General features: G+C 41.1%; 1 protein-coding gene across 1 annotated transcript in view; it reads left to right on the forward strand.

Annotated features, from left to right (window-relative positions):
* VWA3B (von Willebrand factor A domain containing 3B) overlaps positions 1 to 15,905 on the forward strand; it is a 198,031-nt gene continuing 182,126 nt past the window's right edge. Inside the window, 1 exon segment of the mRNA XM_055121327.1 lies at positions 1 to 196. Within this exon segment, the coding sequence (XP_054977302.1) occupies positions 1 to 196 (196 nt within the window).

Here is a 15,905-nt window from a genome sequence, read left to right on the forward strand (position 1 = left end):
ATGAAGATGGCTGGTTCATCTCTCAGCATCTCTGAGCAACAGCTGCAGAGGCAGGAGGAACTGAGCAATACCAAAACAGACTTGGTCCAGCAGAGCCTCATCTCATCCAAGCACTGGCTTCAGATCCATGGGCTGAAGAACAACAAATTGACCTTGAATCAGATTTTATCACACATTGGATTCCCCCATTGTGAAGGTACGGTATTTGCAAAGCAGTACTGGCTGGGAAATCCCACCAACATCTTGCCTTGGAACCCTTGAAACAGTTTTACCAGTTCTGAAGGCTCTGAAAAGCCCCAGGGCTCTGAGCTGGCTTTGACCTCACACCTGACTGGTAAGAACTGATTATGCAAGGTGGTGAGGGAGATCACTCAAGTGGTGGAGCTTTTGCATAGCATGTATTAGTCCTTGTGGAAGCCCTCTTACCCCAGCTCTTCTGGGTGTGACCAGTGTAAAAGTATTTGTACACAAACCCTTATTCTACATGTTTTCTAGATGTGCAGCTATCATTACACATATGAAATATTAGTAACACTTCATTATTTTTTAGAGGTAAAGCAAATAGACATTATTTGACTCATATCTCAGAGGATGACATGCTTCTCCCTTGGGAGGGGCAGTGCCCTTTTAGAGGTAATTAGTTATAGTATTAACTGAGTTGGGTCTCAGGGAGACTATTCCTTTTGTGGCCTGCCTTATGTTAGGGTCCCATTTTTAATTAAATGTTGATCTCAACAACTGCCAGTCATACCTCTCTCCAGTATGAGATCTGGACTTGTGTGAGGGTGTGGTTTTCCTTGGATGCATTAAATACGGCTACTAATGCATTATTGGACTTGAGACTAGGGGATAATGTGTGAGATAGTAGTCCACTCTTTCAGAGCATTTTGTCTAACATGTCAGTAACAGTCCAGCAGTCCAGCTGAGGAGTACCCCATATAGTGCCAAAGAGCAATATACAGAGAGACAGGAAATTGGGGTAATTTCTGCTGCAAATTCTTAATTGGTCAACTAGCTGACTAAACAAATATTCATTTACAACCATTACTGCTGTTTTTCTTTTCTTTCTTTCTTTTTTTTTTTTTTTTTTTTTTTTTTGCTTTTTGGGTCACACCTGGCAATGCTCAGGGGTTACTCCTGGCTCTGCACTCAGGAATCACTCCTGGCAGGGGACCATATGGGATGCTGGTATCGAACCCGGGTCGGCCACATGCAAGGCAGACGCCCTACCTGCTATGCTATCGCTCCAGCCCCATTACTGCTGTTTTTCAGAATCTTTTCTTTCCTATTTTATTTTATCTATTTTTTGAGTTTTTTTCCTTTTGGGATCACACCTGGTGATACACAGGGGTTACTCCTGCCTCTGCACTCAGGAGTTACTCCTGGTGGTGCTCAGGAGACCATATGGGATGCTGAAAATAGAATCCGGGTTGGCTGCATGCAAGGCAAACGCCCTACTCGCTGTGATATCGCTCCAGCCCCTTCTTTCCTATTTTATTTTGTGCTTTTGTTTTATGCTGGCAATAAGAAAAGTCTAGGGGGGCCACAGGGATAGTATAGCCAGCAGGGTGCTTGGTTTGCACTGGACCCAACCTGGGTCCAACCCCCCAGAACCTCATATGCTTCCCTCAGCATCTCCAGGAGTGATGTCCTGAGTACAGAGTCAGGATTAAGTCCTGAGTGCTGCCAGGTGTGACCCCAAAACAACTGGACAAAATTAAAAAGAAAGGTCTTGAAAATGTGGTGTTTAAAAACAGATCTGCAATGAACATTATTTCATGTCTCTGCTGAAGTAACTTATCCTCATTTATCCTTCCACAGGGGCTGATCAAGCCCTGAACATCTGAACATCTTTTGAGTGGGAATCAGGGATTCCTGTCTAAGGAAACAAACTTGAAGTGGGTTTATTTTCTTTGGCAAATAATTATAATTCAGTCACTAATGTTAGCTAAAGAAGCAATGCCTTATTGATTTGATCATCAACTATGCATCAATTCTGTCCTGTCAAGACTTCTTTTTGTTTGTTTGTTTGCATTTAATGAACACAAACTTTGAAACATTCCAGAATAAAAGCCCAAGCATCATTGATCCTTTGGTGATTAAAGGTATATTAGCAAATCTGTGTCTTCTCCTGATTCAGTGTTGTAAAAGCATGGGAAGAGCAAGAAAGCATGACATTTGGATTGTCATGAAACGTTTCTACTTTTCTGCTTTTATTCATTTCCCCCATTGTGGTTGAAGTATTAAGCATGATGAATGAAGGTAGTAATTAGAGTTAGCTGCAGGGATGTGGGTTGCTTTTTATTTTTGAGGCGGGAAGGTAGTTTTCTATGTTATGGGCTCCTTTCCCCACCTTTTATGGTGATCTAACTGCATTGGTTAAAAGCAACTAGCAGTTCTTTAGAATTTGCCTTCCAGCCAAGTCTAACTTTATTTTGACACTATAGATGGACAATCTTGATTGTTTGAACAAAAATGGGAACATTACACAAATGTCACAGCCTTCATTTATATTGTGATTTTGATGTCAAGTAGTAACATCTCTTCAACAAAATGCTTGTGAATATTTTGTATGGCTTATCGGGAAACTTAGGTAAATCTTGTGTCTTAATAAAATATTTTTGTTATTCTAAAATAAAATAACAATGTCTTAGATTATAAGATTTTCCCATCAGTGATAGTGTTGGATATTATTTAATAATCTTTTCTTTTTACTGTGCTTGTTATGGGCATCACACTTATACTGGCCTCATAAGCAATTTAGACATATTCTCTGTCATGGTATTTTGTGTTGTCATGGTATTTGTATCTGAGTGGTACCATGTCTTCTTTAAATATTTTGCTAGAGCTCAAACAGTGAAACTTATCTGAGCCTGAGTCTGTTTTTTTATTGGTGGAAAAAAAGAAATTGTCTTTGTAATAGACATTGGGATATTTAAGTATTCTGTTTACTCATCTAGGTTTGGAAAGTTGTGTTTGTGTCCATTCCTTTCTGCTGACTTATCAAATTTTAATAATTTTGTCCACCTTTATTTTAAATGCCACTCTTTGTGTTCTTTGAATGATTGTAATGAAATCTCCCTCATAATTAATTTTGATATAGATACATGTTTATACTCTTTTAGTTTAAAATTAGCAGGGTGCTGTATTTAAATAGCTTCTTTTTACCCAGTGTGATACTTTGTCTTTTTATTGTAGTATTTGGTTCTCTGCAGTTAATGTAATAGTTGATAGAGTTAGACTTAGGCAATGCTATTTTACTATTTATTTTCTATCAATGCCCCATTTCTTGCTTCCTCCTAATTTTCTTCTTTCTTCAGGGTAAATTATTATTTTTTTAAAATTTTGGGCACCATAATTTACAGTATGGATATTTTCAGGGTTTCATGCATAACACCTTCCAACCACACCCTTCACCAGAGTGTCCACTTCCCTCCACCACTGTTCTTTTTTTTTAAGTTTTTTTAAAAAAAATTGTTATTAGCGAATTACCATTAGGTACAGTTACAAACTTATGAACTTTCATGTTTGCATTTCAGTCATACAGTCATACAGATCATTTACCCATCCCTCCACCAGTGCCCATTCTCCTCCACCAATGTTCCCAGTATCCCTCCCACAACCCCCACCCCATCCCCCACCACCTCACCCTGCCTCTGTGGCAGGGCATTCCCTTTTGTTCTCTCTCCTTTTGGGTGTTGTAGTTTGCAATAGAAGTATGGAGTGGCCTTCATGTTCAGTCTATAGTCTACTTTCACACGCATCTTTCAACCCGAATGGGTCCTTCTAACATCCTCTACTTGGCGTTCCCTTCTCTATGTGAGCTGCCTTTTTCCCAGCATGTGAAGCCAGTTTCCAAGCTGTCCACCACTGATCTAAGTTCCTTCCAATCCTTCTATTCATCATTCCCCACTTGTGATAAGATTCTTACTAAAGACCAGTTCTCAGTTTCTGTTGTCTTTTTGCCTTTGGGTTTTTATTATACTCCTAACTTTGTTTCTTTAAATATCACATATGAGGGAGACCATTCTGTGTATGTTCCTGTCCTTCTGACTAACTTCACTCAGTATGATGCTCTTCAGATTTGTACACATAGCAGTGAATCGTATGATTTCATCTTTTTTTTTAATGTGGGAGTACTGCTATTTATTTAGCCATTGACTAAGTTGATTGAAGTGGGCATGAATTCCACATTACTTTTTAAAATTCAGAATGTTAATTTTTATTTCATTATTTTTTATTGTTATATTTTTTAATCACTGTGAGATGCAGTTACAAAGCTTTCCTGTTTGAGTTTCAGTCATACAATGACTGATCACTCAACACTCTACCAGTGCACATCTTCCACCACCAAGGTCCCTAGTATCCCCTTCCCACCCTTCCCCCTGCCTCTATGGCAGATAGTCTCCCCCATACTGTCTTTTGTATTGCTTGTTATGAATAGCATAAGATGTTGCGTGGCTGCAAGAGCTGGCGTGTGCTCCTGAAATTCTAAAATTTTAGATAATTAGGGTCTGGGGAAATCTCTGCAGCAAGCTGCTTGGTTAGGAGATTCTTTTGTGTGTCTCTGGATCATGGCTGTTAAGGAGCTTAAGTAGCAGCCAGGGCAGTTTGTGGGCATGACCTCCAGTGTCCCATGCGGACAGGGGATGAGAGGTATGGACCCATCCCCCCATCCCTTGAAGCCTGGAATTTGCTGTTACTGAACCTGTATATCTGCACTTCTGAAAGTTGGCAGCCGCTGGGGTTTTTAGGAGGCAGGTGGAGGGATGACGCTTACCTCTGCCTGAGGCACCCCAGTGTAGTCAGCCTGGCTTAAAGTCCGGAGGTATCTCTGCAGCAAGCTGCTCAGTTCGGAGATTCTTTTGAGTGTCTCTGGATCATAGCTTTTTTTCCTATCTTATCCAGAGAAATAAACTATTGGCATGTGCCCTGCAGGGTGTGCCCGATCGCCTGCATTGCACCCATGAACCAAACTCTGGCTTTTTTTTTTCTTTTTGGGTCACACCCAGCGATGCACAGGGGTTACTCCTGGCTCTGCACTCAGGAATCACCCTTGGCAGTGCTCAGGAGACCACATGAAATGCTGGGATTCGAACCTGGGTCGGCCGCGTGCAAGGCAAAAGCCCCACCCGCTGTGCTATTCCTCCAGCCCCTGACTTTTGATCTTTTTCGAGATTTATCAGTCTCTGAAATAAGGCCAATAAATGAGCTTGTATAGCTGAGCTGGAGGTGGTTTGTGGGTGTGTCTCCCACATACCTAACTTGGCCATTTAATTTCTTAGTAAGCTTGGCCACAAGCTGTTGGGGTCTGGCCAAAGGCACAGCGGCAATTTTGGAGTATCAGGAAGTCTGAAGGCACCAACAGGCTGCTGATGCACTCTTCCCACAGGTACAGGTTGACCTGCTGGCGGCACCGTACCCCTGTCTTTTTTTTCTTTTTTGGATCAGTATTTTGAAGTTAGTATTCTCATTGTACCATGGCTTCTTTATCCATCTAGTCATCTGTTCCTGCAGATTTGGGTCATTTCCAGATTTTGATAATTGTGATTAGTGCTGCAATGAGCATAGAGATATAAATGTTTTGTTTTATTTTATTGCTGAATAGTTTTTGTGTTCTTGGGGTAGATGTTAGTTATTTTTAGTATTTTGTTTAATTCCATTTTATTTTTATATTTAAATTTCAACAATTTCTAGGCATACCTCTTTGCATTATATTTTTATTGTTTTTTTTTTAAAAACTGCTTATTTCCTTAAGTTGTCCCAGTTAGTCAAAAGCTAGCTTTGCTCAAATTCATATAATACATAAGTATCCTGTTACAGTATGACTTTTTTTTGAAATTTTTTAGTATTTTATTTTCATCAAGTATTTCACAATAGTTCATTGCAGATAATATTAAAACACCAATCTCACCACCAAGCACCTTCCCACCACAATAAGAAGGAAGTGTGTGAAGGTTGTTGTGTTTCATTCTGGAGCAATTTAAGCCTATATATAAGAGAATACAAGCAAGTATGTTAAAAACAAACAAATGTGTGCTACTTTTGATACATAAGTGGGCTAGAGTATAAGATGTCATGGCCACATGCTCCAGGAAATTCTGTGTTGCTCTCTTCTGGGAGCTTTGGTTTATAGTCTCTGGATCTTGACCATTGATGAGATTACATGGCGCCAGGGGCAGTTTGTGGGTGTGACTGCCAAGCTACTGGAAATTTGGGTACCTGGAGGGAGGAGGCCCAGTCCTGATCCGAGCGGGCTTGGAGGTCTCAGTCATGGGGTCCGTATATCTGGGTTTTTCTGCTGGATCTCACTTGGGTGAGGCTCGTCCAAGCATGTGGAGGGTGGCCTTGAACATGGCAGTGGTTGGGTTCTGGAGGTTTTCAGCTGCCAGGGTTCTGCTTGGGGTGGGCAGGGAAACTCAACCCGTCCCCCTCCAGGCTGACCCAGTGAAGACAGCCTGGCATGGGGTCAGGACATTCTGTGATACTCTCTTCTGGGAACTTTAGTTTATAGACAGTATGACTCTGTTTACCTTCTACTCCTGTCTGTGGTATTATTGTTTTGGTATACTTTGTCATAAATCATATTCCAGTGTTATAACTTTATTTTTTTTTTCTTTTTGGGTCACACCCAGTGATGCTCAGGGGTTAATCCTGGTTCTGCACTCAGGAATCAGTCCTGGTGGTGCTCAGGGGACCATATGGGATGCTGGGAATGGAACCCGGGTCGGCCACATGCAAGGCAAACGCCCTACCTGCTGTGCTATTGCTCCAGCCCCATCCAGTGTTATAACTTTTGATTTAAAATAAAATCTTGCCTTGAAACAACAGGGATTGTACTGGGAGAGGTAGTTATGCTAAGTCAATGAGAAATATCAGGTAATCTATCTCCTAATGTGAATACAGAGAAGCAAAGTAGAGAACAGATTACCCAAATGAAAACAGACTTCAGGAAGGAGCGAACCAAAGGGGGAGAGGGCAGGAGAGCTATGGGCTGTGGTGGGAAGGCATTTGTAAGGGATGTGATGCGGTAACATAGTTTGAAGAGGAGATAAACTGTACCCCTAAAATACATGCAATTTTGCTAACCATTATCACCTCAGTTAAACAGTAAGTCAGCAAGTCATTTTTCTTTTAAAGACAATGAATGGAGGGGTGGAGACATTGATCAGTGGGTTGGAACACATGCATTGCATGCAGAAGACCTAGGTTCAATCCCTGCATTGTCCCTTGAGCACCACCACCTGGTGTGATCCCTCCAAAACAAAAGGAGAGGCGAGGAGGGGAGGGGAGTGACTGAGTGGAAAACAGCACTTTATAAAATAGACTTATTCATTTACAGTATTCTTTCTTTTTATAAGATCCATCAGTGTGTGTGTACATATATATATGTACATATAATTCAATTTTTTTTCTAATGGATTTTACTCCTTCCTTCTCATTTTGTCGTTACTGTTATCGTTACTGTTATCACGCGTGGTGGGGTTTGTAGGCAACCGTGGCCCCGTTGGTTGCTGCTCACTCCAACTGTTGCATGCCAGAGATCATACTTGTGTGGGGATGGTAGGTGCAGTGCTGCCAGGATCACATGTGGCATGTGTAGTAGTGCTGGGATCCAACTGGTGGCCCCCTGCTTCCAAGGCAGCTGCTTTATTTATTTATTTATTTATTTATTTTAAAAAATTTTATTTGTGAATCACCGTGAGGTACAATTACAAACTTATGAACTTTAATGTTTGTACTTCATTTACATCCTTCCACCAGTGCCCATTCTTCTTCACCAATGTTCCCAGTATCCCTCAAACCACCCCCACACCAATTCCCACCACCCCACCCTGTTCTCTCTCCTGTTGGATGTTGTAGTTTGCAATAGAGGTACTGAATGGCCATCATGTTCGGTCTATAGTCTACTTTCAGCACGCAGCTTTCTACCCAAGTGGGTTCTCCCAACATTCTCTACTAGGTGTTCCCTTCTCTATCTCTGCTGCCAAGGCAGTTGCTTTAACCACTGAGCTTTAGCCAGGCCCCAAGAATTTCTATAAAGCTCTTTTATACCAAGCTGCTGGTGACGGATCTAAAAAAGTTGTGTTTCTCAGTTAACTTTATTTCACTGTATTTATTTATGCTTTAATTTTGAAATACAGTAGATGTGAATGGAAGTTGCAAAGATAGTATATTCAGATTCCCATACTTTTTATCCAGTCTCCTCAGAGTGGATACATGTATTTTATAAAATTATAGTATTATATCAAATCCAGGAATTTGTCATTGAAAAAATTATGTGGAGTTTTTTAACATTTTGGTAGACTTATATCACTGTCACTGTCATCCCGTTGCTCATCGATTTGTTCGAGCGGGCACCAGTAACATCTCTCATTGTGAGACTTATTGTTACTGTTTTTGGCATATCAAATACGCACGGGTAGCTTGCCAGGTTCTGCCGCGCGAGCTTGATACTCTGGGTAGCTTGCCGGGCTCTCCGAGAGGGGCGGAGGAATCGAACTCGGGTCGGCCGCGTGAAAGGCAAACGCCCAACCGCTGTGCTATTGCTCCAGCCCAGTAGATTTATATAACCACTATAATACACAGACACACAGTGTTTATCAGCACAAGATCTCGCTTTACACTTTTATATATGTACAGACCCTCCAAGCTCCCAGCATCCTAACTCCTAGGCAACCACTAGTCTGATTTTTTATTTGTTTAGAAAAAATGTTTATATAAATGAAATTCCATAGTATTTGATCCTTTGAGACTGGCCTTTTTCACTTGCTTTAATTTATTTTTTGCTCATTCTCCCAAGTTGCTACATATTTTCTTTTTACTGAGAGTAGTATTTCATGGTTTGAATGTATCACAGTTTAACCAATGACCCATTGGAATACATAATGTGCTATTACCAAGAATGCAACTATGAGAGGGTGTTTATAGATTTTTTTTGTGTGAACTTCAGTTCTCATTGCTTTAGAATAAATGACCAGAAACACACTTTCTAGGTGGATGGAGCGATAGCACAGCGGGTAGGGCGTTTGCCTTGCATGCGGCCGATCCAGGTTCGATTCCTTCGTCTCTCTCAGAGAGCCTGTCAAGCTACCGAGAGTATCCCGCCCACACGGCAGAGCCTGGCAAGCTCCCCGTGGCGTGTTCGATATGCCAAAAACAGTAACAACAAGTCTCACAATGGAGACATTACTGGTGCCTGCTCGAGCAAATCATTGAACAACAGGACGACAGTGCTACAGTGCTACAGGTGGTATGTCAAACATATGCTTTTTTAAAAGAGTTCAGCAGGCTGTTTTTAGAGTGACTGTATTACTCAGAACATCAATAGATAATAAATGTGACTTCACCAGAATTTGATATTGTTACTAGTTTTAACTGTTTTATGCTAGAACAGTGGCAGACTGAAGAGTTCAACCTGGGGAAGGTATGGGTAGTGAAAGGTGGTAAAGTGTTATTCATGAAACAGTAACAGTATTGTAATCAGCAGTGCCAAAAATTATATAAAGGTGCCTGTCATAAAGGCAGGCTGGGAGCTGGGAGGGAAATAGGGGAACAGTGGTGGAGGGAAGTAGACACTGGTGAAGGGATTGGTGTTGGAACATTGTATGACTGAAACCCAATCATGAATAACTCTGTAATCTATGGTGACTAAATAACATTTTTTTAAAAAGAGTTTTAACTGTTCTTACAGCTTTGGAGTAATATTTTATCGTAGGTAAAATCTGTATTTCCTTAATCTCAAGTTTCATTGAATATCTTTTCTTGTGCTTAATTTACTTTATGTCATCTTTGTGAAATAAATGTTTTTGTGACTATTTTGATCTTTCTCTAATTTGACTTTTATGTTGAGTTTTAAGTCACCAGTATACATTCTAGATATGAGATATTTCTCAGCTACATGGTTTGCAGACACATTTCTCCAGCCTATCAGTTGTCTTCATAGCATAGTGTGTCTCTAAGCACAGAGGTACACTTTGTTGATTTTTCTTTATGAAACTTGATAGCCATATTAATAATTTTTCTATATTGTTAGATATTTTATAATTTCACATCTTTCACAGCCATGATCTAACATTGAATTCAATTCCTCATCAGGTTTATTCTTGACTGTGGTTGACCAAAAATTGCTCCAGTGCCTTTTCTTTGAAAGACATATTACTTCTTCGAATTACTCTGGCATTCTTTATTAAGAATCATTTGGTTCAAAGCCAGAGATATAGGACAGTAGGCACGGTGCTTGCCTTGCACACGACTGGTTTTGATCCCTGGTAACCTGGGATCCCTGATCTGGGTTTGTTCCCTGGCATCCTGGTTCCCTGATTACTGTCAGGAGTGGTCTCAGTGCAGAGTCAGGAGTAAGCCCTAAGCACTGATGGGTGTGGCCCCCAAGCCAGCCCCCCCCCAACCTCCCCCCCAAACAATAACAAGAATAGTTGGTTGTACTTTTATTTCTGAGTTTTCTCCTTTATTTATTTATTATGTGTCTAACTCCTACCAATACCAGATGATGATGATGATGATGATGATGATGATGATGATGATGATGATGATGATGATGATGATGATATGATGGTTTTTGTGCCACACCCAGTGATGCTCAGAAAGCACTCCTTATAGTGCTTGGTCACCATATGGGATGTCTGGAACCTTATGGGATGTTAGTAATCCCACCAACGGCCAACATCCAGAGGGTGTTGGGACTTTAAAGCGAGTTCCCAGAAGCATATCCTGTAGCCTACTTCTCCCTCTGGGAGAAACTGGCAAGCTTCTGAGAGTTTCCTGCCCATATGGTACAGCCTTGCAAGCTTCCCATGGTGTATTCATATGCTAAATCCAGTAATAAGCTGGGTCCCATTCCCCTGACCCTGAAAGAGCCTCCAGTGGGACATCATTGGGAGGGCCAAGTCGAGAGAGACTTCTAAGATCTCAGGGAAAGGACGAATGGAGAGGTTACCGAGCCTGCTCGAGAAATTGATGATTAATGGAATTTCGTGATCGTGATAATTGACATGCATCCCTGTAATATTTCCAGTGTATGATTGAGAGCAGTTTTTTCCTACACTCATTTGGGCCCTGTGATTCTCTTGTAAGGTATATAGCATAATGATTTATCCATATAGTGAAATAATCGCTACAGTATATTTAGTTAACATCCATCATCTCATGTAGAGATATTGCAGCACTGTAGCACTGTTGTCATTGATTTGCTCGAGCGGGCACCAGTAACATCTCCATGTGAGACTTCTTGTTACCGTTTTTGGCATATAGAATAGCCACGGGTAGCTTGCCAGTCTCTGCCATGCGGGCGGGATACTCTTGGTAGCTTGCCATACTCTCCGAGAGGGATGGAGGAATTGAACCTGGGTCGGCCCGCATGCAAGGCAAAAGCCCTACCCACTGTGCTATTGCTCCAGTCCTAAAGAGATATTAAGAAAGGAAATTTGTTTCCTTATGAGAATGCTCAGGATTTATTCTTTTAGCAACTTTTAAATGTACCATACAGTAATATTAACTGAAGTTATCATTTTATGTATCCGTACTACTCAATTTTTGTGTAACTGAAAGTTTGTGCCTTTGACCCTTTCATCTAAACTCCCAATTTTGTCTACATCTGATAATCCAATCTGATCTCTCTTCAATAAGTTATAAGTTCACATTAAAAATGATATCATAATCTTTCTCTGACTTATTTTACTTAACACATTGCTCTCAACTTCTATCATAGCCACAACTGGCAGGATCTTATTTATTTTATTGCCAAATAATGACCCCTTGTGTACACATGCCACTGCTTCTTTGTCCATTTATTCATTGATAGACACTTAGGGTGTTTCCACATCTTGGAAGTTCTAAGTAATGCTGCTATGAGGATGGAGGTACAGGCATCTCTTTGATATAGTGTTTTCATTACATTTGAATAGATTCCCCGAAGTGAGATTGCCAGATTATATACTCATTTCATCTCTACTATTTTGAAGGGGACTCTTATACTTCTTCCCCAAGTGGCAGTAGCAATTTACGGTCTCATTAGCAGTTTATCAAGGTTTGATTTTCTCTGCTCCTTGCCAGCATTTGTTAATGCTTGGGGTTTTGATGATAGCTATTATAGAAACCTATGTACACTATTCTAACAGTCCCTCTCTCTCTTCTCTCTCTAGCAATGATATGTTATATGGCAATTTTAATTTTGTTTTGATGTAATTTTAATTATGCAATTCTAGTATTTAGAAATTAGATTTTTTTCTTTTTTGTCATACCCGGTGATGCACAAGGGTTACTCTGGACTCATGCACTCAGGAATTACTCCTGGCAATGCTCGGGGGACCATATGGGTTGCTGGGAATTGAACACAGGTCGGCTGCATGCAAGGCAAAAACCCTACCCACTGTGCTATCGTTCCAGCCCTGAAATTAGATTTATTTTTTGTGTTGCTTTATCCTGACTTCTTACTGACTTGTTTATTAGTCCTAAGACCCTTTTTGTTTTTGTTGATCTTTTTTTTCATTCTAGATAAATCTTTGCAAATAGGAAACATTTCATTTCTTTCTTTTTGATCTATGTAACTTTTTTTTTTTAAATTTAAATTTTATTGAATCACCATGTGGAGGGTTACATAGTTCTCAGGATTATGTCAGTTATACAATACTCAAACACCCTTCCCTTCACCCGTGCCCATATTCCATCACCAACCACCCCATTATACCTCCCGCCCCCTCCCGCCCCCCCCAGCCCCCGCCCTTGTAAGTGATAAGTTTCACTTCATTTACGCTTTATCTTGGTTATAGTCCATGTTTCAACACATAACTCACTATTGTTGCTAGGGTTTCCCCCCAAAAAAGAAAAGACAATCCCACTGTCAAGGAAGCATTTGATGGCTCTCCATTGCTGAGAATGTAGAGATATTAAGTCCCGCTGTTTGTTACATAACTTTTCTATTCTTATCCCCCCTCGTCCCGCGCCACCAAGATCACGCCTGTTTAGTAATCACCACGCTGCCTGACAAAGGGAAAACAAACCAAAAAAGATGGTTATTTCTCGTCATCAGCCGGCGTGGGGCTCTGGCTTAGTTGATAGTCTGGTAGAATGTCTGCAAGCAGTTTCTGGAACCAAAAGTAATACGCTGGTATCGGCCCCGGCTCGAGATTCCACCAGCGTCCCGCTGTTCCAAGTACATAATAATTTATTCCCTTGTATCCCATTCCCACGCCACCAGGTCTGTGTCAGCTTAATGGACATCATACTATGGTTAATGCCACGCCGCGTTTCTTCCCGAGAAAGAAAGATATTTCTTCTCAGCCAGCGTGGGGATATGGCTTAGTTCAGTCTATAGAGATGGCTACCACTTTGGTAGCCTTCAATATTTCAGCAAAAGACTTACTATTCTTGTTAGGATTTCCCACCAAAATCCGACCCGTTAAAAGGGAACCATTTCATATTGGTGATGATTAAATGACAATAGGTTGCGCGGCCATGGCAGCGGCCTCGCGGCTTTGAATTTCTGTATAAAGTCCAGGGAAAGTACAGCCAGAAATTACACGTCGCTACAAACTTTAACCCTATTATGGTCCCCCCAAAGTCCAACCCATTACAAAGGAACCATTTCATATTGCTGCTGATTAGATGACATTAGGCTGCCGTGGCCGCGCGGTTTTGGGTTTCTATATAAAGTCCAGGGAAAATTCTGCCTAAAATTCTATCGCTACAATCTTTTACCCTTCAACAAAAAACTTAGTACTATTGTTTGGAGTTTCCCCCCACGGTAAGCCCTGCCAAAAAGGAACATTTACACATTGCTGACAATCAAGAGATATTAGGTCGCGAGGCTGCGGTTTTGGATTTCTATATGAAGTCCAGGGAAAATTCTTTTGGTAATTGCATCACTCGCTGGCAGCACCTGGGCCAGAAGCTCCGAGCACACAGTTTGGAGGCATTTTGGGGGCGCCGCTCGTGTCCAAAGTGGTTCAGTTGCCTCCGGGGTCGATCTCGCGCGGGGCCGGAAAGGCAATCTATGTAACTTTTATATCTTTGCAGTATACTGGATAGAACTTAAGTGCTACATTGAAAAGTATTGCTGAGAGTGGACATTCTTGCCTCATTTTACATTTTAGGGGAAAGCATTTAGTCTTTCACTAGTGAGAATGATGTTAACTGTAGATTTGGGTGGGGAGGGGGAAGGACTTGGTTGAATTTCCTTCACTTCCCTTTTTTTGTTATTACAAGTGGGCTGGGGGGAGGGGGAGGGTGGTGACCACATTCTGGCCTTGTTGCTCACCAGGAATTTACACTTTTGCCTTGTGTTTGCACATTTTGCCCACTGGGAGCAGCTGCACACGTTAACCTTGCGGCTCATACAAACTTTGTCTGGTGTGGGGGCCAGAGATCTCAGCCACTATTGTGCCACCAGGATCTCATTGAGCACTTCAGGAGGTGCTGGGGCTTGAACTCACTGCCTCACATAGGTAAAGGCTGAGCTGACCCTGGCTCCTTTTGCAGATTTTTAAAAATTCAGGTTGAGTAAGTTCCCTTCTATTTTCAGTTGTCTTAGAGTTTTTGTTATGAATAAATGATCACTGTTGTTTTCTTCCCCCTAATTTTTGTAATAACGAAAAAGGGAAGTGAAGGAAATTTTTTTTCCCTAAGCATTTTCTAATGCTTTTTTCTTGGGTCATACCTAGCAACACTTAGACGCGAATCCTGGCAGTACTTGGGGTAACATATGTGGTGTCTTGGTGGGATACAAGACAAACACCTTAATTGCTTCTCAAATGTTTCTTCCATATAATTTGGAGAAAAAATGATTTTTCTTGATTAGTCTATTGATTACATTAAAAAATTTTACTTATTGTGTGGTGCTAGGGATTGAACCTATGGTCTCACACATGCAATGCATGTACTCTACCACTGAGCTGCATTCTCAGTTCTTACAGGTTTTTTAGTATTGAATTGAACTTGTATCTCAGGAAGATTTCACCTGGGGCCATAGAAATACTACAGTGGGTAAAGTGATTGATTGCCTTGCATGTAGCTAACCCAGATTCGAACCCAGACATACCATATTGATCTGAAGCAATTCCTGAGTTTAGAGCCAGGGTAACTTGTGAGCATCTCCAGGTGTGGCCCCCAAACAAAAATATTAGAAACAAAATTTCACTTGGACATACTGTATAGTTCTTTTTTATCTTTTGGTTACTGATTTATATTGACTGTATTAAGGATTTTGTACCTGCATTCATAAAGAATATTGGCCTGTAGTTTTTACTGCATACCCACGCCCTACCCCCCACGCCCTACCCCCCATGCCCTTTTTACTATCAGGTAAAACTCTGAACACAGTAACAGTAGCTCTGTGAAATCTTACCTCATTGTCTTTCCCACAAGTCATAGCTATCCTTGGCTTCTATTTGTTTTGTTTTGTTTTTTTTTTTTTTTTGGTTTTTGGGTCACACCTCGCGATGCACAGGGGTTACTCCTGGCTCTGCACTCAGAAATTACTCCTGGCGGTGCTCAGGGGATCATATGGGATGCTGGGGATTGAACCCGGGTCAGCTGCATGCAAGGCAAGCGCCCTACCCGCTGTGCTATCGCTCCAGCCCTTGGCTTCTATTTGTTGTATGAAGAGGAAAAATTATGTTTCAGGAAGTGTCATATCTCAAGTACATTTCTGGTAATTTTGTTGCAACTATTTCACAGGTACAAGTGTGAGTAAGCACTATGTGTTAGTATAGTGGATGATGACAAACTGAGTATACAATCTGATAATAAAGACTATGGTTTTGACGTTCTATAGGAGGAGTCTGGATTTATTACCCATTTCCTCAATTCACCAACAATCTAACTCCACTCAAGAGGTACTATTTGAGTTTAATTCTGAAATTCTGAAAATTATATCTAAGTCCTGAGTC

Source organism: Sorex araneus, chromosome X (assembly GCF_027595985.1).
Source record: "Sorex araneus isolate mSorAra2 chromosome X, mSorAra2.pri, whole genome shotgun sequence".
Taxonomy (NCBI): Eukaryota; Metazoa; Chordata; class Mammalia; order Eulipotyphla; family Soricidae; genus Sorex; species Sorex araneus.